The sequence below is a fragment of the Carassius carassius genome, chromosome 8, assembly GCF_963082965.1.
Source record: "Carassius carassius chromosome 8, fCarCar2.1, whole genome shotgun sequence".
NCBI lineage: Eukaryota > Metazoa > Chordata > Actinopteri > Cypriniformes > Cyprinidae > Carassius > Carassius carassius.
Window position 1 is genome coordinate 8,550,861 of NC_081762.1, and position 24,519 is coordinate 8,575,379.

The 24,519-nt window shown below is 35.8% G+C and overlaps 2 protein-coding genes across 3 annotated transcripts in view; both read right to left on the bottom strand.

The window, feature by feature from the left end:
* LOC132145149 (CUGBP Elav-like family member 3) overlaps positions 1–15,935 on the bottom strand; it is a 56,663-nt gene extending 40,728 nt beyond the window's left edge. For both annotated transcript variants that reach the window (XM_059555926.1, XM_059555925.1), the window contains exon 1: positions 15,664–15,935. In XM_059555926.1, the coding sequence (XP_059411909.1) occupies positions 15,664–15,856 (193 nt within the window). In that variant the 5' untranslated portion in view covers positions 15,857–15,935. The remainder of the gene's footprint in view (positions 1–15,663) is intronic.
* Positions 15,936–16,789: 854 nt separating this feature from the next.
* LOC132145151 (circadian-associated transcriptional repressor-like) lies at positions 16,790–20,844 on the bottom strand. The gene is made up of 5 exons (XM_059555932.1): positions 20,457–20,844; positions 19,699–19,774; positions 19,176–19,254; positions 18,932–19,079; positions 16,790–18,602 (listed from the first exon to the last, which is right to left on the bottom strand). Exons 1-5 carry the CDS (start codon positions 20,820–20,822, stop codon positions 18,159–18,161), a joined length of 1,113 nt encoding a protein of 370 aa, XP_059411915.1. The 5' UTR covers positions 20,823–20,844; the 3' UTR covers positions 16,790–18,158.
* Between the last annotated feature and the right edge of the window lie 3,675 nt (positions 20,845–24,519).

A 24,519-nucleotide genomic window follows, 5' to 3' on the forward strand; every position in this document is an offset into this window, starting at 1 on the left:
CCAGTTCACTTCCAGCCAGTTCTGATCTGTCCTGTCATAATTAAGGCAACATAAATCTTTTAAAAAAAAGTTGTTAGTTCTAAATTAGGACATAAACAATAACAAATGAGAAAATAATTGTTGTGCTTCTCACAGAAAACCTCCATTAGAGATGCCACTTTAATTAAATGTATTTACTTACATTTTACTGTTCTGGTCTTAATGCAAGCATTTCCATTTTGCAAAACAGCAAAAGATGAAATTCCACTGATATTGTTAAAGTTCAAATAGAGAACTTTTGATCAAAATAATATATATAATAAAGTAACCCATATACCTGAAACTTCAAATCCTATGCAAAACAAGCAATGAAATTGCTAGTTCATACAAAAAGTTTAACTTCAATGGAATTGATTCAACTAAATTCTAGGGATGCACCGGTTGACCGGCCATAAATCGGTTTTTGGTCTTTTTTCCGGCCGATTTTTCCGGAAGTGCGCCCGCGCATGCACATACTACAGTCGTGACCAAAAGTTTTGAGAATTACATAAATATTAGTTTTCAAAAAGTTTGCTGCTAAACTGCTTTTAGATCTTTGTTTCAGTTGTTTCTGTGATGTAATGAAATATAATTACAAGCACCTCATTTTTCCAAGGCTTTTATCGACAATTACATGACATTTATGCAAAGAGTCAGTATTTGCAGTGTTGGCTCTTCTTTTTCAGGACCTCTGCAATTCGACTGGGCATGCTCTCAATCAACTTCTGGGCAGAATCCTGACTGATAGCAACCCATTCTTTCATAATCACTTCTTGGAGTTTGTCAGAATTACTGGGTTTTTGTTTGTCCACCCGCCTCTTGAGGATTGACCACAAGTTCTCAATGGGATTAAGATCTGGGGAGTTTCCAGGCCAAATTTCAACATTCTGGTCCCCGAGCCACTTAGTTATCACTTTTGCCTTATGGCACGGTGCTCCATCGTGCTGGAAAATGCATTGTTCTTCACCAAACTGTTGTTGGATTGTTGGAAGAAGCTGCTGTTGGAGGGTGTTTTGGTACCATTCTTTATTCATGGCTGTGTTTTTGCACATCCTCTTTAGGAGATGATCCTGTCGCTTGCTTGGACGCCCTGAAGCCTTCTTTACAAGAATTGAACCTCTTTCCTTGAAGTTCTTGATGATCCTATCAATTGTTGATTTAGGTGCAATCTTAGTAGCCTGTGAAGCCATTTTTATGCAACGCAATGATGGCTGCACACGTTTCTTTGCAGGTCACCATGGTTAACAATGGAAGAACAATGATTTCAAGCATCACCCTCCTTTTAACATGTCAAGTCTGCCATTCTAACCCAATCAGCCTGACATAATGATCTCCAGCCTTGTGCTCGTCAACATTCTCACCTGAGTTAACAAGACGATTACTGAAATGATCTCAGCAGGTCCTTTAATGACAGCAATGAAATGCAGTGGAAAGGTTTTTTTGGGATTAAGTTCATTTTCATGGCAAAGAAGGACTATGCAATTCATCTGATCACTCTTCATAACATTCTGGAGTATATGCAAATTGCTATTATAAAAACTTAAACAGCAACTTTTCCAATTTCCAATATTTATGTAATTCTCAAAACTTTTGGCCACGACTGTACATTGTAATCGTTTGCTATGTCATTTGTGTGGAAGTATTTCGAAATCTGTGCGCAGGACACGGGTAGCCGTTCAGCACTGGAAATGCAGCGCTACATGTCTGAGGCACAGATTAGCAGGAAGTGAACAGCCGTTGGTGTACTGGCGCACAGATAAGAGTCCCTTTCCTGCTCACTAAAGCTGAGCGAGCGTATACTGTACCAATCCGTGCCCTGAACACGAGTAGACCGTGAAGAGATGTTCAGCTCAACTTCTCACGTGTTGGATGAGAAACGAAATGGACTAAACTGTGACAAAACTGAAATGTTGTTTTTTTTTTGTTTGTTTTTTTTTGTAAATTAGAGCTTGCATACACGTTTGAAAAGCCAGAAGTAAACGTCAGTTCTGTATAGGATGATTATTTTTATTTTACCTTAAAATTACATTTGACTTAATTTGATTTAAAAATCACCTGCTGTAGCACACTGAAAAAAAGTGTTTCATTCATCAAATAAATTTTTTTTAGGGTAATGATTCACATCTAGGATTTTTTTACTTGAGACAATAAGTTATTTATTTTTCATTGGCTCAAGTAAAAAAATATAGATGTGAATCATTACCCTAATTTTTTTTTTTTAATTGGATGAATGAAACACTTTGCATCTTTGTTTTAGTCGCACCAATATTATTTGATTTTAACATTTTGGAATAATCTATTTATATAGCATCCTTTTATTTAGTCTCACTGGTAAAGACCTTTTTTTCCATTTAAAACCAAATTTAAAAACTAAAACAAATACTGAATGCTGATTAAGAAACATCTTATTGAATGTGTGTTGATTGTGTTGTTTGGACTGTATAACTATGCAGTTATTGCCTTTAATTTCACATGATTACAGTTAATCATTTCATTTAAGGCCAGTTCTATGTAGTTTCAACCCAATTCAAAAACAAAAGCTAAATGCTGATGTCTGTACCATGTTTGTATTGAATGTAGGCTACTTACTGTGCAGTTACTGCTGTTAATTTCAGATGGTTACGGTTATTGTTTTCAATAGCTAAAAGCCAGTTTGGCCTATTAAATACCAAATAAACATCTTGTTTATGCACACTTTCCTTGTTTCTTGTTTGTTGCTTAAAGATAAAAATTGGAAATCGGTATCGGAATCGGCCAGTTTGCTTGTAAAAATCGGAATCGGCCATGAAAAATCATGATCGTGCATCCCTACTAAATTCCATTTATGAAATATTTCAAGTTTAAAGAATATAACAGTAAAATGTAAGTTCTGTTCTGTAGAAAAGCACAGCACAATCGCATTTGACTTAGCATCCTGGCCATGTGCAAATGATTTGAAATTACAATAAATTTTATTCCGTTAAAGTTTGCTAATGTTTTTACCCATAAAAGTGCTTGTAAAAAAGTTTTTTTAACTACTGTTAAAAAGTTGCTATTGTTGACCCACCATAATTGACAAGTTGCAAAGCAAAAAGACTGGAATAGTTGCATTTTAATAACTACTTTGTTTATTGATTTGTTATTACAGCACTAAAAACAATCCCTTTATAAGCATATTTTTCAGAAACAAATTATGTATTAAAAAAAAAAAAGACACTTTTATATTGAAAAATAAGGCCACAACAACAACACACCAACCCATCTAAAGAGATCGAAACCTGTATTTAAGAAATGTTTATGCAATGTTTATCTGTATGCAATTTGTCTTGATGGAAACATCATTAAGCTGTACAAATATATGCCTGGCATCTACTCACAAATAACACTTACATTTACTTAATTTGCTTACATTCCCACAGGATTTTGATTTGGTGATAGAGGTCACTGACTAGGGGTGGCTCGATACCACTTTTTCAGAACTGATCCCAATCCAATACCAAAAAGTCTGAGTATAGGCCGATACCGATACCAGGCAGTTTTTTTTTTTTTTATCAGTATAGAAATTCTAAACTTTAATGTGTGTTGAACTGATCGTCACTTTTTTTTGTGTGTTACATACAATACTAAATAGGGATGTGATGGTTCACTGAAAAAAATAAAATAAATAAATAATATAAAAACAAAATCGAACCGTTCGGTTCACCACACACGGTTCGGCAAGCGCTGGGACAGCGGTTCAACTTAAACCTTATTAAGCATCTGTAATATGGTTTGCTATAAATAACACGTAAAACAAACAGGGTTCAGCTAATAAATGTTTCTGTTGATGGATGCACATTCTGGCTTCCTAGAAATTTCAAAAAAACAAACAAACAAAAAACACGTGGACAAATTATGAACTCTTGTTCAATGCAAATGCTGCATGCTTGGAATATGAGCAGTCATTTATTCCGTCATCACCTGGGTGCAGATAGCGCAACACAGATGAGACCTGAACAGTACACGTTTATATCGGTGTTTAAACTAAACTCAACTAGCTTTGTCAGTTTAAACATTTAAGAGTCAAAGAACGCGAGCTCGTGCGTGCAGTGTGAAGATTTGTGTGTGCACTAGGGCTGCACGATTAATTGAATGCGATGCGATTATGAACGTGATATTGCGTAGCTTGTCAACGAACTATGGCTCTGTCTATTAAGTGCCGCTCCAATTGAAAGCAGGTGATGGACATTTACCGCTAATCACAGAACCGGCTTTACTAACGAGACACGCAAGACAATAGAATGCAATTAATAGTGCAGCCCTAGTGTCCACTCATCCGAAGCGTGCAAATCCACACCTCAGAAAGCCCCCTAATATTTAGCTCTCTTAAGAATTGTGTTTAAATGGACAAATTCAGACAAAAATTATGTCAAAATGCCGTTTTGCTAAGTATCCTACAGCAGACATAGCCGGCTGAACGTAGCCCTACTGTATCAGTGCATTATCTTAAAGTGACAGTCTTTATATTAATCGAACAGCAACAAAGAAATCACACACTGCTCTTAATCGAAAAGCTTTTGTAACTTTAATAAAGAACAATCTTTAATTTATACAGTCAAATATGCAATGCTGTTTTACATTTGATTACTTTATTCAATTTCTGTACCTAAAAACTAATGCTAGAGTAGGTAAAAATCAGGTAAAATGTTACACATTGCTCTTTGTATGGTTGTAAAATACATTCATAAAAAAAGTAATACATTTATATAAATATATAGGGTCTATTATAAAATTAAAAGACATTTCTTTTAAATGTATAGCACAGTAATGAGGCAGCAACATATGTAGGGCCCTATGAAATCTGTTTTATTGTTTCCCAAATGCAGTTTTATTTTTTTCCTAATTCCGTTTTTTCCATTAAAATTTTTCTGGATTCCGTTTTTTTCGGTTTTAATTTTTCTCAACTCCTTTTTAATGGTTATTAAATTGTATTAATTAAAAAGCATGTCCAGTTAATTAAAATCATAAAACTTATACAGTTTCACATCAATTTATTAAAAGTTTAACAAAAATTACATGTTAAGGGCCCTATGAAAGGTTTTATTTTTTCTTCACTATATGTTTTGTTACCCAATTCTGTGTTTTAGCATGTGTACTTATTTAAGTGCATAAAAACAACTTAATTTGTTTTTTCTTAAAATAGCCTTATGAAATTTTTTTATTCCCTCTGAAATTCTGTTGTGTATTTACATTTTTCTGGTTATCAAATGAAGGCATAAAACATTCATTTAATTTATCTTTTAAAATTAAGCAAACTTTATTTTTTGGTAAACAAAGGGGATTTACTATTAAAAATAAAACATGGAAGAAATGTTGTGTGATTATTCCCTAAAATATGTCCGTTTCATTTTAGTAGTAGTAGTAGTGGGCTATGTACATTCTGCTGAACAATAGTAATAGAACAAATGGCAAATACTTGTCATTAAATTAAACCAGACTTTTATTTTGACGGGTTACCGTACCTTTACAGTTTATGATGTGATATGACACTAGTTTTACTGAAATCAAACGGTCAGATGCTCATGAAGTGACTCTCAGTGCAGTTCTGGAGATGTTTTTCATGTGTTCACGTCCTCATTTAGTGAGAGGAAAGACGCAGAAATGACAGCGAGCGTCAAGTGTAAATTCAGTTTTTATGACTGGATTCCGCAATTCCGTCTGCGTTTTCTGCATCGCGGAAATCATAGGGCCCTACATATGATAGATAAGACCTCTATCGACCTCTATTATCAACTAGGGCTGTCACTTTTTATTTGATATTCGAATATGCATTCGAACATGACGTGAAATATCCGTAAACGAACTATAAATAAAATATCTGGTTTTTAAAACGCCATGTGTAGCGCATTTTTTAAGCCTGGAACACACCAAGCCGGCAGTCGGCCGTCGGGCAGTTTTTGTGCGTTGGCCGACTAAGTTTCCTCAGTGTGTTCCGCACCGTCGGCTGAAATTGGTCCTCGTCGGCTTTTCTTCTGCCGATTCGACATGTTGAATCGGCGTCGGGCCGTCAGTGAAAGAGGGAACTCTGATTGGCTGTTCAGCTTAGTGAACGAGTCAGTGGACGAGAATAATAGCAAAACAGCGAGCAAAGTCAAAACGGTACAGATAGAGGCTGTTCTAATGATATGTCATCTTACCTGATTGTTCCTTGACGAATATTTCAATATTAACACGAGAGGAGTGGAATAAAGAAAGTGTTTAGCAGGATTAATATTCAAAAAAGTAAGCACACGCTGCTTTGTTTACGGTTTGTATAACTTCAGCCGGCAGCGTCAGTTTCCCTTTTTGAATGACGAATATGGACGAATATATCTGCAGAAATAGACAGTTGTCTCATTTACACGCAGGCGCAGAACGCGCATTCTACCTAACAGTCAGCAGTAGTTCTCTCGTGTGTTCAAGTGCAGCTTTTTTACCCCGATGCGAGGCGACAACACAGTTGGCTTTCATCAGCGCTAGTTCGTCGGCGTCGGCTTGGTGTGTTCCAGGCTTTACAGTCTATGATTAGACCGTTTCTTTTTTATCCATCTTATCCAGTAGAGGGCACTCTAGACGTATTGTAGCGCAGGCCCATGACCAAATCAAGCGAATAAGAGTTAGTAGCCAGGACGTCTGTGCACTCTGAACGTATATGTTCTCCACCGCGGGGAACATTGTAAATAAAAAGAGAGCCGCACTTAATCCAGATCAAGTTGATAGACTGGTGTTTCTTGCAAACAATATTAAGAAATGAATTAGGCTAGGCTATATGCCTTACTCCTGCTGCTGTTTAAGTTGTCACGTTATTGTTTGTACCTGTTCTGAATCTTTTTTTATTTCTTTTAGCCTTATTTTGTGGGATATGCATAGTGGCACTCAGAGGTGGAAAGAGTACAAAAATATTCTACTCAAGTAAAAGTACCATTACATTAATGAAATTTTACTTAAGTACAAGTAAAAGTACCAGTCTAAAAATCTACTCAAGTAAAAGTAAAAAGTAGCTCATTCAAAATTTACTCAGAGTAAAAATTACTTAGTTACATTTTAACAGTGGGAGGGAGTCAAAAATGGGACAGGCCAAGGTTGTCAAACTCAGTTCCTGGAGGGCCACAGTCCTGCACAGTTTAGATATAACCCTAATTAAACACACCTGATCCAGCTAATCTAATCATTTAGGTTTATTTGAAAACTACATGATATGTGTGCTGGAGCAGGGTTAGGGCTATGGCCCTCCAGGAACTGAGTTTGACACCCCTGGGATAGGTCTATTAATCTCAAACTAGTTGTTTTAATTAAAGGAATCAGTTATTTAGAATAATAAGACATTTGGGCTGTTACCAGGCAAATCAGTATCAACAAACTCATCTTTTAATGCAGAGGAAATGCAGAAGATTCATTGGAAGTGGCATTTAGATGTATTACACTGTTTAGTGCAGGACAAGAATGCATTTAACCTGCAGTTACAAATGCATAAATAATGTTTTGATATACAAGACATAAAATGTTGAATACTCATTTGAAATGATAAGAAATTAATTATTTTAAAAAAAATCTAAAGATACTTTAAATGTGAAATTAAAATGGCCAGTATGTGTCAGCAAGTCACTGTTAATAAGTGAGTCATTGCGATTGAACCAAATCATTTTTAACGGTTGATTCATTCAGGAACGAAACACTGTCACGTTGCTCAGAGACGCAAAACTGTGCTTTGGTGGCTGTGTTTGGAATTATTTTCTGTTGTAGAAATAGAGCTAAAAAAGGCAATATGGTGTCTAAAACGCAAGTCTCTTAAATAACTTGTTTACTAAACTGTTATATATATATATGTATGTATATATTCATGATGATTTTTGGAGGAAAAGATGGCATTCTTTGTGTGATTTTGATTTAATATATGAAATTATATAAATATGTTAATTTTCTGCCCCTATATCTTCAATTTTGTGATCATTCTAAATGCATTTTAGGAGACTGAATCACACAGTGAAAGAACGCACTATAAATGCGCGTGCACATCATTAAAAAAAAAATAGCACACTCCTCACCACTGTCTTTTTGGCTAATTTGTGCAAAACCTCTTGCTAAAATGTCAAAGCTTCATTTTAACCACCAATGCAATGATGCAATTATTTAGCTTACCTCTACATTCTTGCGAAGGATTAATGTCTTGTCGAGATTTTATAAGCTGCTAGTTTGGTCTTCCTAGGCAAGTACAGCTTACACTGCATAATAGAGCATACATATGGCCAGGGGTTCACTTCATTTCCTTCGGGTTCAACTTCAGAATATGACGGGGTTTCGTTTTCTGCGGTGTCTGCACCACTAACGCCTGTTTTGACCGTCTACATCTTTCTTCTTGTGATTTTAGCGCCAGTTTGCCCTCCTGCCCATTATTTACTGCCGTTGTTTCCAGGGAGCGATTTATTTTTTTTATTTTTTATTTTTTTTACTCAGTAATTAATGTGTTTTAAAATGTAGCGAAGTACAATACTTCAATCAAAATATACTTAAGTAAAAGTAAAATTACAGATTAAAAAAATTACTTTAAAAAGTATTAGTACACAAAAAAGCTACTCAATTACAGTAACGCGAGTAAATGTAATTCGTTACTTTCCACCTCTGGTGGCACTTCATATAAGTTGATATTCTAAGTTGATAACCTGCTGTTTCAAACATTAAGTAAAAAAAAAATAATGATCTAGATAGTCCTGTTTATGACTCACTGTTAATACATTTGTGATTGAATCTCCATTAGGCTACGTTTGTTTTTGTTTTTTTTATATATATGCGCGGGGGGGGGGGTGCACGTAGATATTCGAATATATTCTAATACATTGCATGATATTCGATATCCGTTCGAATTTGATTTTTCTCAAAAGTGACAGCCCTATTATCAACCATTTTAAATCTCAGTTTTTGTGAAGATCAATTCATAGTGCTCTCTACTCCAGTGTTGTGATTTAACATGATATAACATGATTTAGAAACAAGCAAGATAAAGTCCTTTTATGCTAAACCATTGATCTTTATTTACAGATCAAGTATAATCTCAGGAATATTAAATCATCTTGAAGAATTTCATTGTCTTGATTGTCGTCATGAAACGCAGTTTGAATGCTGAATGGAGGACAACAGACAGCCGCAGTGGAGAGAAGGGATACATCAACTTGACTTAAATATTCATCTATACTTCACATTAAACTTTGGAACGATTACAGAACACTTGGAATATAGTGCACGAAAACTTTATGGTGCTTTATGATGTTTTTGTAGAGCTTAACAATAACACAATAGTATACGCAGAATATCGGATTTGGATCGGTCTTGTCTGACCGATACCCGATCCAGTATAAAATAGAAATATCGGAGCCGATACAGATACTGAATAATGAATAGCCGCACCCTTATCACTGACCCATCCTCCTTTTTTCCTTCAAAAAGCAATCTGACATCATAGCATTTTAGATAATAAATACTATTTTTTCCACCATATTTTTATATCTTTTACTGCACATTGTCCTAAGAAGAAACAGTCAGTAATTAGACTGTCAGTGTCACGTGTCACTAATCATACAAATTTACATTTTCAAGTTTCCTAGAGCAAGCGTGTCACCTGATTGATTCAGTTTATGATTCAGAACAATGACCCCAGTTCAACTCGCAATTAGGCTAGGTTTGACTGATACATCCAATGTTTTCCAATCTAAACAACATTGATGGAATACTGCAAATTAGGGGTGCTCCGATCACGATCGGCTGATCGTTATGCGCATCTCGTCAGTAAAGCCGGTTCTCTAATCAGCGGTAAATTCCATCAGGTGCGTGATTTCACATAGAACAGCTGTTACTACACAGAGCCGTTGTTAACTGAGAAGCTGCGCAAATCCACGTTCATTTTCAGCATTTATTTGCGCATCTTCTCAGTTAACAACGGCTCTGTGTAGTAACAGCTGCTCAATGTGAAACCACGCACCTGAGGGAATTTACCGCTGATTAGCGAACCGGCTTTACTGATGGGATGCGCATTAACGATCAGCCGATCGTGATCGGAGCACCCCTACTGCAAATAGCGTAAAATGAAATCATTCATTCATTAAAATATAAAAAAGGAGTAATTTTATACTTTGAACCATTAATTTCAACTAAAATAGTGTATTTATGCAGCTTTTCTCTGACAACATATTCAAGAACATAATTTCATGAATTCTGTTATCTACAAAACCAACACACAAGCAAAAATGCCAATTTTGCCAATAAAGACTTCAAATGCATATCACCCATTTTAACATGACATGTTTGAACAAATTCAACCGCATTTAACACAGAACCTTTCTATTCCATTATGACCAATGCCTTTCAAAACATAATACAATAATAATATTATATTTACAATGCAATGTAATAAAAGCTCCAAGACAATCTAATAGCATCAAGCATGAACCAATGACTAGGACACCGATAATTGTGATATACACTACAGGGCTCCAGACTGTGACTAAAAATATTAATCTGGAAGTGAAGTTTTTGCTGAGGTCGCCAATGGCAACTATATATATATTAACATGTTATGACTTGTACTGCTAAACGAAGCACAATTGTACAGCGCAAGAGAGAACAATACGACGGAGATGTGCAAAGTGAAAGTGCAGAAAAGCAGCATCTTGACCAAACTGTAACAGGTAAAGCTGTCAGTTGTGTGGATTTTGGCAATATCATTAACAATTCTCATTTATAATCATTACTAATATGGCTTCTTCTTAAGATCTTAGTCTATGTGGTGTTCTGTTAGAAGTGTGAACTTCATATTATTTGAAGTGCACTTGCTGTCCAGTAATCACAAAAAGCTTTGTTACTTTTTAATAAACAAAGTAACAGATTTAAAATTATTCAAAATTCATAACGAAATTCAAACAATAAGTACGGTTTTGTTTTAGGCACTCTTTTATGCGGCATGAGTGCTCACTTTAGCGCCTCAGTTCAAGCGGCAAGTAACCCGTTTAATCTTTCTCTTTACTACTGTAGTACACAACATGAATTAACATCAAAAGGTAGGCTTTTTTATAAGAGCCTACAGTATAACTTACTGAAATGTCTCATGTAAAGCTCATTCAGTGTTTCAAACTGCAGATAACGTGTAAAGCTTGTAAACACTGCAACGTAATTCAAACTATACTCCTACACTAAGTGGCCAAGTGATGCTAATTGTCCATGATATTGGTATAGATTCTGTGTAATGAACAATTTTTTGTGACTTTCAAGTTGGAAAAGACATTTTGTTCAAACTTTAAGTTAACCTTAGTTCCCACGTCATCTTCAAGATGGGTTAAATTGCTGATAAAGTCAAGAAAAGATGAGACATAAACATGACAGTATAATTGAAATGTTAAAATGTAAAAAATAAATAAATAATAAAATAAATAAATAAAACCTGTTTATTCTGTGGCACCTCAAGAAAAAAAAATCTTATAGGAGCCAATGGCTTCTTACTCTTTTTTTTGTCTGGAGCCCTGCACTACTATTCAAAAGTTTGAAATGGAATCATTAAATTGAAGTGGAAGTAAAAACACACTTATAATGTGGCCAAATAATAAATACATTCAATATAGGCCTGCACGATAAATAGCAATGAAACTGCAACCACGATTAGGCAGAAGATGCGACTGTCATGCGTATCTTTCAGTGAAGCACAGTTCTGTAATCAGTAGTAAATTTCCATCCGAAGGTCAGAGGGCGCTCTCGCGCAGAAACTCTAAATACGCCCCACGGAAGAAATCCCTATAGTGATTGGTGAATAAACAGAACATTTAACGGCTTTCATTGATTCAACGTGACTAACAAACAGGAGGACTATGACAAAATATGGTTTATTTGAGTTTGTCTTTAGGGGTGGGCAATATAGCCTCAAAATTATATTACGATATTTCAAGAATATCTGCGATAACAATATTTATGATGATATAGAAAAAAAAAAAAAACATGGAACATTTTATTGGTCATTGCAGCATTTATTAGTGCAAACAAAATGAAGGTCATTTTCAATCCTTTTCCAATGAGCTACTGTCATCGATGACAGACTACCTAATTTGAAGTGTACTTACTTGCTTAATCTTAGTGCTGCGTTTGACATAGATCGATTACAAAACTATACAGGTATTCAAAGGCACGCTTTAAGATGATTCAGATTAGGGCTGCTTGATGTGTCATTTAAAGGGATACTCCACCGTGTTTTCATATTAAACTATGTTTTTCCCTTACCTAAGACGAGTTGATACATACCTCTCTCATCTCAGTGCGTGCACTCAATCGCTTTGGCGCGCGGGACACTTTGAAAGCACTTAGCTTAGCCCATTCATTCAATATGGGCCAAGCAGAGAACCTACCAAACACCTCCACGTTTTCAATATTTAAATACAGTTACTCGCGTAGTGTAACTCGACTTAGGACGGTAACACAAAACAAAACGTTGCGCTTTTATAAGCGTGTAAAATGGATAACTATATTGTATGGCGGAATACCATGGCCATCCATCCATGGCCAATACCATCGTCTTGGCGCAGTAATATCTGATGGAGCAGCATTTACTTACACAGAGCCATAGTTCACACAATCGCATTCGATTAATCATGCAGCCGTAATTCAATCCTTTTGAAATTTCATTATCAAAGAAAAAAATTAGTTTCCATAAAAAGTTAAAGCAGCACAACTGTTTTCAACATTGATAAGAAATGTTTGAGCAGCAAATCAGTAGGATATATTTCATTTCTGATGGATCATGTGACACTAAAGTCTGGAACAAACATTCAGCTTTTAATATAGAAATAAATTATATTTTAAAATATATTAAAATAGAAGAACGTTATTTCAAATTGAACTAACAATATTAACTTATTACTGTATTTTTTATCAATAATTAAAGACTTCTTTCAAAAACAGATTTTAATTTTTAACTTAAGATAGATACAAGTTATGACTAGTAATAGATTGTTTTATACCGTGGGGATGTGCAACAAATAGTAAAGATAAAGTCAGATAAAACATTGCCTGTAGTTTTAAGTTTTTCTATTTATTGAAACAGCAGTAACATTTAAAGCTATTTTTCATAAAACGATGCAAAGTAACCAAAGGAATATCAGCCAAAGATGCACAGATCCAATTAGAGAGTTATCCAAGTATGAACTATGCAATAGATGTGGCAAAAAATCCAATGCACACAACAGTCCTTCAACACCTCAAGTTTTTAGGCCTATATAGATGGAGCATTTATGTTCCTCCTGACACACATTCTCACCCTTAAGGCTCTTATAAATCCAAAAAATTACATTACACTCCTAAAGCCCCGTGCACACTACACGCAACACACAACAACAAAGCGACACAATCCCATTCATTTCAATGGAGAACTGGCGATTTCCAGTGACGCATTTGACAGCGACCGTCATCGACCGGATAGGGCGTGTACAGTGACGCAACAACTTTATGCAAATGAAGAGTGACTTTTCGGGGGCGAAAGCCAATAGGAAAGAAGACAGTAGAGCTCATGTGATCGTTCTCCTCTCAGCCATAGATAAACATACGCAATGGAAGAAAGAAGGCTCTGTTTCTAATTCATTTTTGTTTGTATGTACGGATTTCATTTAGATTTCGATTATATTTAGTCTTTTGCCTCCATACTGTTTGTACTTAGCGGCAAGAAACTTGATTCACGGTCAAGGGAACCAGTATTGAGAACGCCCACTTGCAACCTACTACTATTCACTTCCACACAAAAGACTTTTTATTACTTTTTAAACTAGCAATTGTAAAGCTTTCAGCAACTGCCTGGTTAATGCGAATTTTGTCCATATGATCACTAGACGTTCATAGATGAAGTCCCAGCAGTCCCAAGAATCATAACAAACTTCAAGCAAACAAACATTTCTGGCATCCATCTCAAAACGTAACAACCCACCAGAGTATTTATAACACAAATAAATTAAACTAGTACTGAAGAGGATGTTAATAAAAAACTAATTATTTTAGGTTCACTGAACAGTTACACAATGGCTGTTTTAAAACCACAGTCTAGTGCCTGAAGCCCAAAACTGCAGCTAACATGGAAGACACTTATAGCCAAATTTGCATCAAGTTTGTTTGTAAAAGGTTAAGCGCATCAAAATGGTTATCAATACAGCAGTTCAATTTAAAGATGACGTCATTATGCACATCAGGCTGAGGGAAGCAAAATCTGCTTTTTCATGCGTTTCCACTTTGCCAATAACAGAACAGTGCAAATACTGGATGGAAACTTTGCTTATGAAATTACAGATTATGTGGACTCTGAAGTGCTAGTTACACCCCAAAATGCTGATGACTTGGAAGGAGCCTGTGACACCCACAATGCAGCTGACCCTAAACGTCCCATTCTCCCCCAAAATGCTGCTTACACCAAACAGCCCTATATAATCCAAAAACGCTCCCGATCCCAAACACCTCCTTGATCACCCAAAAACACTACTGGTTAGAAACATGCCTGACACCTAAAATATAGCTGACCCCAAATGCCTCAAAAACCCCAAAACCTTTTTACTACCACCCAAAAATAACTTGTCTATGGCACCCAAAATTTAGCTGACCTTAAAACCTCATTTTGCCCTAAAATGCCCAAACACTCTTTTATTGCTCAAAAACATTGCAGATGAAAAGATGCCTACTAAACCAAAATGTAACTGACACCAAATGCCCTATTCTGTCCGGAATGGCTGCTGACACCAAACACCCCCATTTAGCCCAAAACCGCTGCTGATGCCAAACACCATTTATTGCCAAAAAACGCTGATTTAAAACATGCATGAGACACTCAAAATATGACACTGAACAGAACACCCCAATTTGTCCCAAAAATAACGCTGCACATTCAAAACATGCCTATAACACCCAAAGTATAACGGACACAAACACCCCATCCTGTCCCAAAACAAACACAAACCCTGCGGATTCTAAATGTTCCTATGACACCGAAAATATACCTTAATTCTGCCCCAAAATGCTGACAACAAATACCCGTCTACTGCAAGAACATAAAAATATGGTTCACTGTAAATGCCTCAATCCTTTCTAAAGTTGCTCCTGGACCCAAATATTCACATTAAGCTGAAAAGAAACACTCACCATGAATGTCCCAATCTGCCCATAAATGTTGCTGCCCTCAAAAACTCCGTTATTGCCCCAAAACTTTACTGACTGCAATCGTGACACTGACACCTAAGCAGCTGACCCAGAATTAACGTTACCCCTATTTGGCCCAAAAATGCCGCTGACCCCAAACACCTCTACTATGAAAAATAATGTCGCTCAAAAGAACTGCTGCCTTGGAAGGCGCCAAAATGCTGTCTAGGAAGACAGTTCTCTAGCTTTTGAAACACGACCCACGTCTTGACCTGATACTGTGATAGGAACAGATTAGCAGTTTGCTAACTAGCCACAGACAACAGTTGTTTAGTGGACCGAAAAAGATAAACTAACCAGTCACAATAACGTATATGCTACTTTCTCATACAAATATCAGATACGTACATACTGGAAGTCCAACTAACATAGATTTGATACCGGGATCGGGTACTTGTATCACGACTGGACTCAGATTAGCGGGCTAACGTGCTAAATACTCACATTTGCGCAGCCACTTTATCCAGTATCGCACGACCACGCTGTGATATTTCTTGTTCTCGATGCACCAGACGGATAGTCCCTGAATGGATTCCATGGTGTTAGATACAGTCTGAAAACGACGGTCCAAAGTCGACTCCAAGCGCGGCGATGATCCACTATTGTGGCCGCTAACGCCTGCACTTCCAGCCGCCATTTCCCAGGTCCTGTGATCGCAGTGCTGCCCCTCACAGGTTCATGTGTGGATACTGCAACATCATGGACTCTGGGCCTCCATTACTATCAATATTACAACAACAGTATTATATATGCACAGCCGAATGTCCTGATGTGTCTTTCTTTCTTTCTTTTTCTCGCTTGCTTTCTTGCTCTTTTCTCAGACAAAGAAAACGTGTTTTATAACACAAAATTTTCAGTATTGAAAAAGTAGAAACTTTGGTGTTTTGAACGTACTGAAGCATTTATAAACATGAATATTTCATATTTCTAAAAACATGCAAACATCCAGCAGGGGTCAGTCATGGACACTGGACACACACACACACACACACTTATATATATATATTGTGTGTGTGTGTGTGTGTGTGTGTGTGTGTGTGTGTGTGTGTGTCCAGTGTCCATGACTGATTGACCATGACTGTTCCTGAAATTAGTAAATATTAGTAAACTTCCTGAAAAATTAGTAAACTTATTTCAAAATATATTTTACATTTACACTTTAGGTATATTTCGAAATAATCTAGTTTATTTTATGTCTGCTCTCTGCTGATATCTGGCCTCCTGGTTTTATGTGGGGTGGTGCTATGTATTGTAAATTAATGTATTGTTTTAAAATACGCTACCATTTAAATAATTTGGGGTTTTAAAAAAAAATTTTTTTTAAGAAATGTAACTTTCTTCATCATAAATTTTCATCATGTGACACTGAAGACTGGAGTAATGGCTGCTGAAAATTCAGCTTTGCCATCAATTAAATAAATTAAAATAAAATGTTTTACAATATTACTGTATTTTTTTTATTAATTAAAAAAACAAAACTTGGAATGGTATATTTAAAAATTCCTCTCTCTCTCTCTATATATACACCCTGTATATGGGCTGTCATAATCGACATCTAAAAACAATCAAATATAAGAAATTTGGAAACATTTAATGATATCAAAAAGTGAAGCATACTGAAAACATTTTAGCAACCTTGACAAAAACTTTGATGCAAGAACAGAAAAGACTTACAAGAGAAAATGGTTTTGAATAATGAATAGAAATTTACAGTGGTGCTACAATGGCTGACTTTTCTGAAACTAGTAATAATAAAAAAACATCTTCCTAAAAATGCTACCTTCACAATCACATGAAGCTGTCAAGTGACATTAAATATTAATCACAACACATCTTCAAATGCCCTTTTCCCTTATAATATAATCACTATTATAATTCCACCAATACACTTACATGTATTTTTCACACGATACTCATACAGCTGCACAAGGATGTGACTACATGCGTCTCAGTCAACATACAGATAAAGTTCTTCTCATTCCTCATGAAGTAACTACCAAATACTGCATCTCTAAAGTCAGATTATATTCTACAAATAGTTAAATAAAACACAAGCCTGATCTTCCTCCGTGTGACCTTTACAGTGTGTGACACGCCACATACTCATCATCATTAACTTGAACATTTCTTAGTTTTACAGAATGGTTAATAGTCCCAATGCTAAAATTCACAAATTTTAAATGGGAAAAAAAATGGGAGTACAAAAAAACAATTGTTCCTATGACAAAAACCTAGATCTCTATGACAAAATGAACTCATATAACATGGAAGCAGAACATAAAAGTGCAAACTATTTTTGGCAAAAACATCGTCATTAAATGAACGTTTACTCTCCAGATCACGAGGCATCCCATTTGTTGTTCCCGGGATTATTATTTCTGTATCTTCATAAATATAAAACATTGACCATGGCTCACTTGTACTGACTCTTTAAGGCTGCTAAAGTGAATTCAGTATCTTCAAGTAATAATGCAATAAATTAAACTGCCTCTAAAACATCCTCTGATATAATGCATTTTTATTTCTTCTGATGCTCAAAGTGGTTTTCAGTTCAAGTCAAAGGACATTAAGGTAGATTGCGATCGCAGTCACACTTCTGGACATTTTACAAGACCATTCGTCTGCTCTCTGCTGATATCTGGCCTCCTGGTTTTATGTTCATAAAGCAGCAGATATTGTTGGAAGTCTGTGTTTATCATGGAAAGCTGTGCATGCTTCACCGGTCAACTGTCCGGCTCGAGCATATATTTTAAGACACTTCTTCAGTCTATAACCGTACATGCACAAATCCTATGCCATACATATAATTACGTCTGTGCTGTACATAGATGTGGCAGGATGCAAAATCTGACTAACTGAACAAAAATGTCACTTTGTGAAAAACAGAGACTGGAGAAATGCTTTAATGCTTTTAAAAAAAAAAGAGAAACTTTCAAATATTATGTGTTTAACATATCTGTGTCAATCTGTTTTTTGGGCCCTTCTTCTTTTGCAGATTCACCCAAATCTTTCTTACTAATCATCGTGTCTACTGGTGGGTTGGAAGTAGGAGTTGTGGAGGACACCGAGCAGTCTTGCATGCCCAAGCTGCTGCCATCTGTGGCTGACGGTGGTATTACAAGCGGAGGTGGTCTTCCTGTTACAGTCAGAGAGCTTGTCTTTTGCCTGACTAGAAGTTTGCGGTTTTCAGCGAGTTTGGTTTCAGATGTCATATTTTGATTCGTACAGATCGGACTGTCTTCTTCAAGTTCACTAGACATGGTATCAGAGCTGCTAAGCCACGAGCCGCTATCGCTGGGGCTCAGCCCTCGATCGTCCTCTTGAATGCGTTTGCTGCTTGAAGATCCTTGAGAGTCAGAGTCTGACCAACTTAATCTGCGTTTCTGAAAGAAAAAGATGTAATTTCATACATAGAAGGTTTTGACGTAATCAAAGACAAACAATAAACCATTCCAGATTGCTGCAGACATCCATTTAAACGCCCATTAACCAATATAACGGCTATACTGATTGCTCTTCTCACATGGTTTGTTTCAAAGCATTTCTATTGTTCACATAAGAGCAGTTGCGGCAATTTCTAACTTTTGTGTTTAGTTTACCATTTACTGCACTTTTGTTATTCCTTTGGTTATTTACCTATCAGAAGTCTCACATTTTCACAGAAAAGAGCTTACTTCTGCATTACAAAATAAGGTGGATATCAGCCGCTTACCTTCACAGGAATATGTAACTGGTCCTGATTCCAGCGTGAAGGCAGGTTGTGGAGTGAAGGGGTGCCTTCCCGATGCTGAGGCCTGACCCGAGGGAACCAAACCTTTAACATCACCTCCAGCTGCAGAAGAATGCCCATATACTTCTCCCTACAGAGGTATAGCAGGAATTTTATAGGATTCATCAAAAGGCATTATATGTATTGGATACAAGTAAGAAATGTCTATAAGAATAAACTTATATACCCAAGCTCAGGTTTTTGTAGAACACCCACAATCCTTCGCAGTCTATCAATGGCAACACTATGTTGAAATGTGCTCAAACCTGCCAAAAAGAAAAACAAAAATACACAATTATATGTAAACGATGGAGACTACTAACTACTAAGTCTAAAAGCATTTTTAAATATTTTTCAAAGAACTTATGCTCACCAAGGCTGCATTTATTTGAAATAAAAAATACAGTAAAAATTGTTTACATTTAAGTTTTTTTTTTTAAATGGAGTTTAAATATTTTAAATGTGTAAATTAGTTTCTAAATTACTCCAGTCTTCCGTGTCATAAAATCTTTTATCAATGAAATTTTAGTGAAACCGTGAGACATTTTTTCAGCATTCTATGATGAAAAGAAAGTTACAAAACAACAGCCTTAATTTTAAATACCAATTATTTGTGACACTATAAATGTCTTTAATGACACTTTTATCAATCCAGTGCATCTTTACAGACCCAACTTTTGAAAGGCAGTTTATTTTCTTTGGTGCATTACCTTTATCATATCGACCTGTTTTCAGCCCCTTCAACAGCTCCAAAAGAGGTCTGATGTACCCGTGCAGCTCTGCACACTGTAAGAGACATTTTATTAACACACATTTATCATCACAGAAACATCTCAAGATACAGGGCACAACAGATTTAGAAACGGCAAAACTCAGTGGCTTGAGCAATTTTGAAAGAAACAGAAGGAATCACACGTTTAAAATAAAAGAGCTTGATGTTCTATTAAAACACACTGAAACTTTCAGAACTGAAGACATTTATCAGAAACAAGCCGCAACATGACACATTCTAAACTTCCAAAACTTAGTGACATTAAAACTTTGCACGCAGATCAATGCATCAACATGAGCACCCACAGTTGTACATCAATGATACCCTTTAGTCCAGGTGACAAGAAACAGTCATTGTGAGATGAGCAGTCTGCATTTATTTTTAACAAAGGTTCTTTGTTGTTTCCATCAGATTCATTGTTTGTAACATTTTATTGTTGTGCATCGGTCACAAGGAGATGCAATGCTTATACCAAAGAATGGGCCAGCTGCAAACTATATCTGACATGACATTAAGCCTATGTGTACAAGAACGTGCTCAAGAACGGTGTGCATTTCACAGTTTAAAAGGGCGCCTCTTAAAGGCACATCAACAAACAACACTGTTGAATTGGAAATGGTCATGAAAAACAACTTTGCTGAAACCGACCTGCAGCACAACAGATTTTAAATAGGATGAAGAGATTTTCAGACTCACTTTGCGTGCAAACCTCAGGTCCCCTTCTGTGGGAATTCTTTCAGATGATGTTGAAGTCTGACTGGTGTAGGCTGGAGATCCAGAGGAACATCCGGTTTTAACATTTTCAGCTCTATCACTCCTCTGGTTCACAAAGGTGCGAGGCGATTTTGAATTCTGAAAGCTCCCATTAGCCATGGAGGATGGCTTTTGATCAGGCACAACTCCTGCTGCCTCGCTCTCAGAGGAAAAGACCTCCAGTTCATCCTCCATCTGGTCCCTCTCGTTGTACAGGAGACTGGGGGTCAAGGAGAGGGAATCTCGCACTTGCCATTTGGAAGGACTCCCCGGTGACAGCATCACTGAAATGTGTGAAAACGGATACATGTGAGGTGGCAAGTTGTCCTGTTTAAGGCTGAGGAACGAACTGAACTGGTCGTAGTGAGTGATTTGCCTCAAAGGAATGTGGCAACTGAACAGTATGAAGAAGACGGAATACATACGAGACAATGTAAAAAATAAGCGCAACAATGGGAGAAGGAGTCGGAACGGAACGGTCACCAGGATTGTCTTGCAAATCCTTGTTAAAACGGCAAGAAAGATTCGAAAGCATCAGCTACAATAGTTATAAAACCATAAATAAAACAAGTCATGTTTTTCATTGTATGCTGTAATTTTTCAGAAAAAAAGGGTGCATTTACATGATGGTTTCAGCAGCCATTACACCAGACTTCAGTGTAACATGATCCTTCAGAAATCATTCTAATTTGCTGATTTGGTACTCAAGAAATTATTATTATTATCAAAGTTGAAAACGGTTGTGTTCCTTAATAAACATTTTACATCCCTTTACAATAATTTTATCCCGTTACATTTTTTTCAGGATCCTTTGATGAATATGAAGTTCAAAAGAACATCATTTATTTAAAACAGAAATAAATTCACACACAGACCCCAATCTTTCTAAAGATAGTGCGTTAGATATATCAGGGTTGTCAGATTAATGCGTTAACTTAGTTATGAAAAAAGAATGAGATCAAAATATTTTAACGCAGTTGATGCACTAGCTCCGCCCCTTGACCTGTTCGTCACCTTACATTTCATAAAGTTGACAAATATGATGCAGGTATAATAAAACATGATGCAACTCCATAAATGCAGGTACGCCCTGAAATTCATGATATTTGTGCAATAAATCCCCCGTATATAATAATAATAATAATAAAACACAAAAGGAATAGTTCACCCAAATATGTTAAATTCTGTCATTTACTCACCATCATGTTTTTCAAACCTTTCTTTTGCGGAACATAGAAGGAGGTATTTTGACTGTTACTAGGCAGTTTTGGTTGCCAATGATTTCACTGTATTAACAAAAATACTGAGATGTTTCTCAAATTATCTTCTTTAATTTATGTGTAATAAATTTAATGTTGAATCAAATAAAATATTTATTTCAAAAGCTACAATTTTTAACGTCTACTTGATACTCTCATTTAACACAAAAATATCTTTAAAAAATCCTTTGTAGGTATTTTCACAATGAAATTTATTTTACTTTTAGATTAATCAAAACATTATGTTATTAATTAGTTTAAAACGTTTAATCAACTGACAGACCATATATATATATATATATATATATATATATATATATATATATATATATATATATATACACACATACATATATACACACACAAACATATAGGCCTATATATATTAGCACCACACATACAAAGCTGAACTACTGGCTTGATTGGACTTGCAGAAAATCCCTTATTGTTGAGAAATATGTGATAGAAATATGTATAAAAACTTCCCTTTTCTTTAAGTACCAAAAAATAAAAGTTGGGAATGCAAAGCATGGATTTAAAAAAAAAGGATCATGAAACACAGGGTTCATTCAATAACTGAAATAAAGATCACAGTGATACTATAATTAAAAAAATTCATACCTCCCATTAAAAACAGCACACACTGTTCCGTTAACTAGGTGAAAGGGCACAAAACCACATACTGGATGTGTCTCAGAAAACAACTACCTATAAGAGTTTTGGAAGGCACATGAATTTAATATTATATAGAAGCGTGCCTATAATGTTGTTTGGATGGACAGCTAGATTTGAGACAGTCAGGGTGTAGTATTTCAGAAATGACTAAGTTAAAGAAAACCCTGTGTAAGGGCATGTGCCTCATAAAAATAAGCAGCTAGGCGGTGCCATTAAGACAAATTAACTCTCACCAGATGGACTGTTTGGTAGACTGGTTAAAAAAGGAAAGGCGTACAATCATTTTAGATAAACTAGATTGCTAAATGAATAAATGTAAATATTAAGCATTTAAATAGCACTATTATTTATTTCGTGTTTATTAAGCTTTTGGTCCATGTGGGCTGGAGCATAATCATCCATAAATGAAATCATGTCAGCTGTTAAACCAATGAACAGTAATGCATATTCTATACATAAAAAATATAAGTAATTAAAAAGTGATAATCAAAAACACTGACCACATGTGGGATAAAAAACAACAGCTTAAAAAAACAAACCGACACTGATGAACTCTAACTTACATATTCGCTAATTTCACATTGTAATAAAAACTTAATTTCCTACTTTGTAAATGGATTTTATGATTAATGATTTTTTTTTTTATAAAATTATAGTTTATCAATTATGTCATCCCGGATATTTAACACCAGACTGACGAAACAAATGAATGATTCAGCTTCGTTTGACCTAAGCAAACATCAAGCGCGATGATCAACACGTGAAGCATTTCTGAAATATAACGGAGACATTTTTAATAATTATAAAATATAAAATATACCCTTACCTTAAGGGGGGGGGTTGGTTGTTTCTGGGTCGGTATCACAACAACCTGGTGTCCAGCGCCACTGAGTATAACACAACCTGTCGTTCTGCTCGTATGCGAAGAAGTAGTTTCATGTACTTTATTGCTTAATAAGACCGTGTGCAGACGTACGCACTATTGTCCTGAGAGAAAAAAATTATGGACTTCTATCCTCTTCCTTTCTCCACTAACGTCAGTTTACATCGAGGGATAACATGTGAATCGCTACACGTGCTGGACAAAAGCCAACGCAGACTGCGTTTCCATTGGCGGACAGATGAGAACAGAGTCGCTGATTGGACAAAATGTAATTCCAATCCCTAAGCGTCTGAGCCGTGATTGGTCAGATTCACAGCCCCACCTTCGCACGTGGCACTCGTGTGTAGAGGCAGATACTACGGATTGGTGCACATTTTACAGATGGTACTTATTGTTCCACATTAGGAAGAGACTGTACCCAATGTGTTTGGAACAGAATACATTTGTTTTCAGTGATTTATTTTAGATGGCCTTCAAATTTATTTAAAAATGGTTTTAGAAGTAACCACAGCAACAGTATGTTGCTCTTATATAGCCTACTATCAAGTTATATACATTTATTGTAAATTTACACGTATTACAAGTACTAAAATTGGTGCATCTTAAAAAAAAATTGGCTATTTCTCATTTTCATTTAGTTCAATTTAATTTACTAAAATAACTGCTAAAATTATTTGAAAAAAATTATTTTAAAAACTGCCTCCTTGAAAGTCATTGGACAATCCACACACTACCCTTGTTAACATTTTATGATCACTGCTATCAAATTAATCTTTCCTTTCCTATTTAATAGCAGAACTGTAACTGTGGAAAGAGAGAAATAGAGAGAGAGAGGGGTCAGTTCAGGACAACAAGTGCTATTGACTCAGTTTCACTCAAAACCAATTGATCGTATGAGTCTGCTCCCTTTGGTCAGCAAAGTGACCAGGCAAAATATTGTCCGTAATTATGCATTTGCTTTGGCTTGTTTCATGGTTATTATTTTTAAAAGGACACTGTCACAAGTAAATATGTGATGAATTAAGATGAATGAATAATCCTTCCTATAGTTGATGAATTCTGTACCCAATTTAAATCTAAATTACAGCTTTATTGTAGAGATTATTTATTCCCATAGTATTAAATGCTAAAATGACTGTAAATAGAACCTTTAACCCTAATTTTCTTTTTTTTTTTTTTTCTACATCTG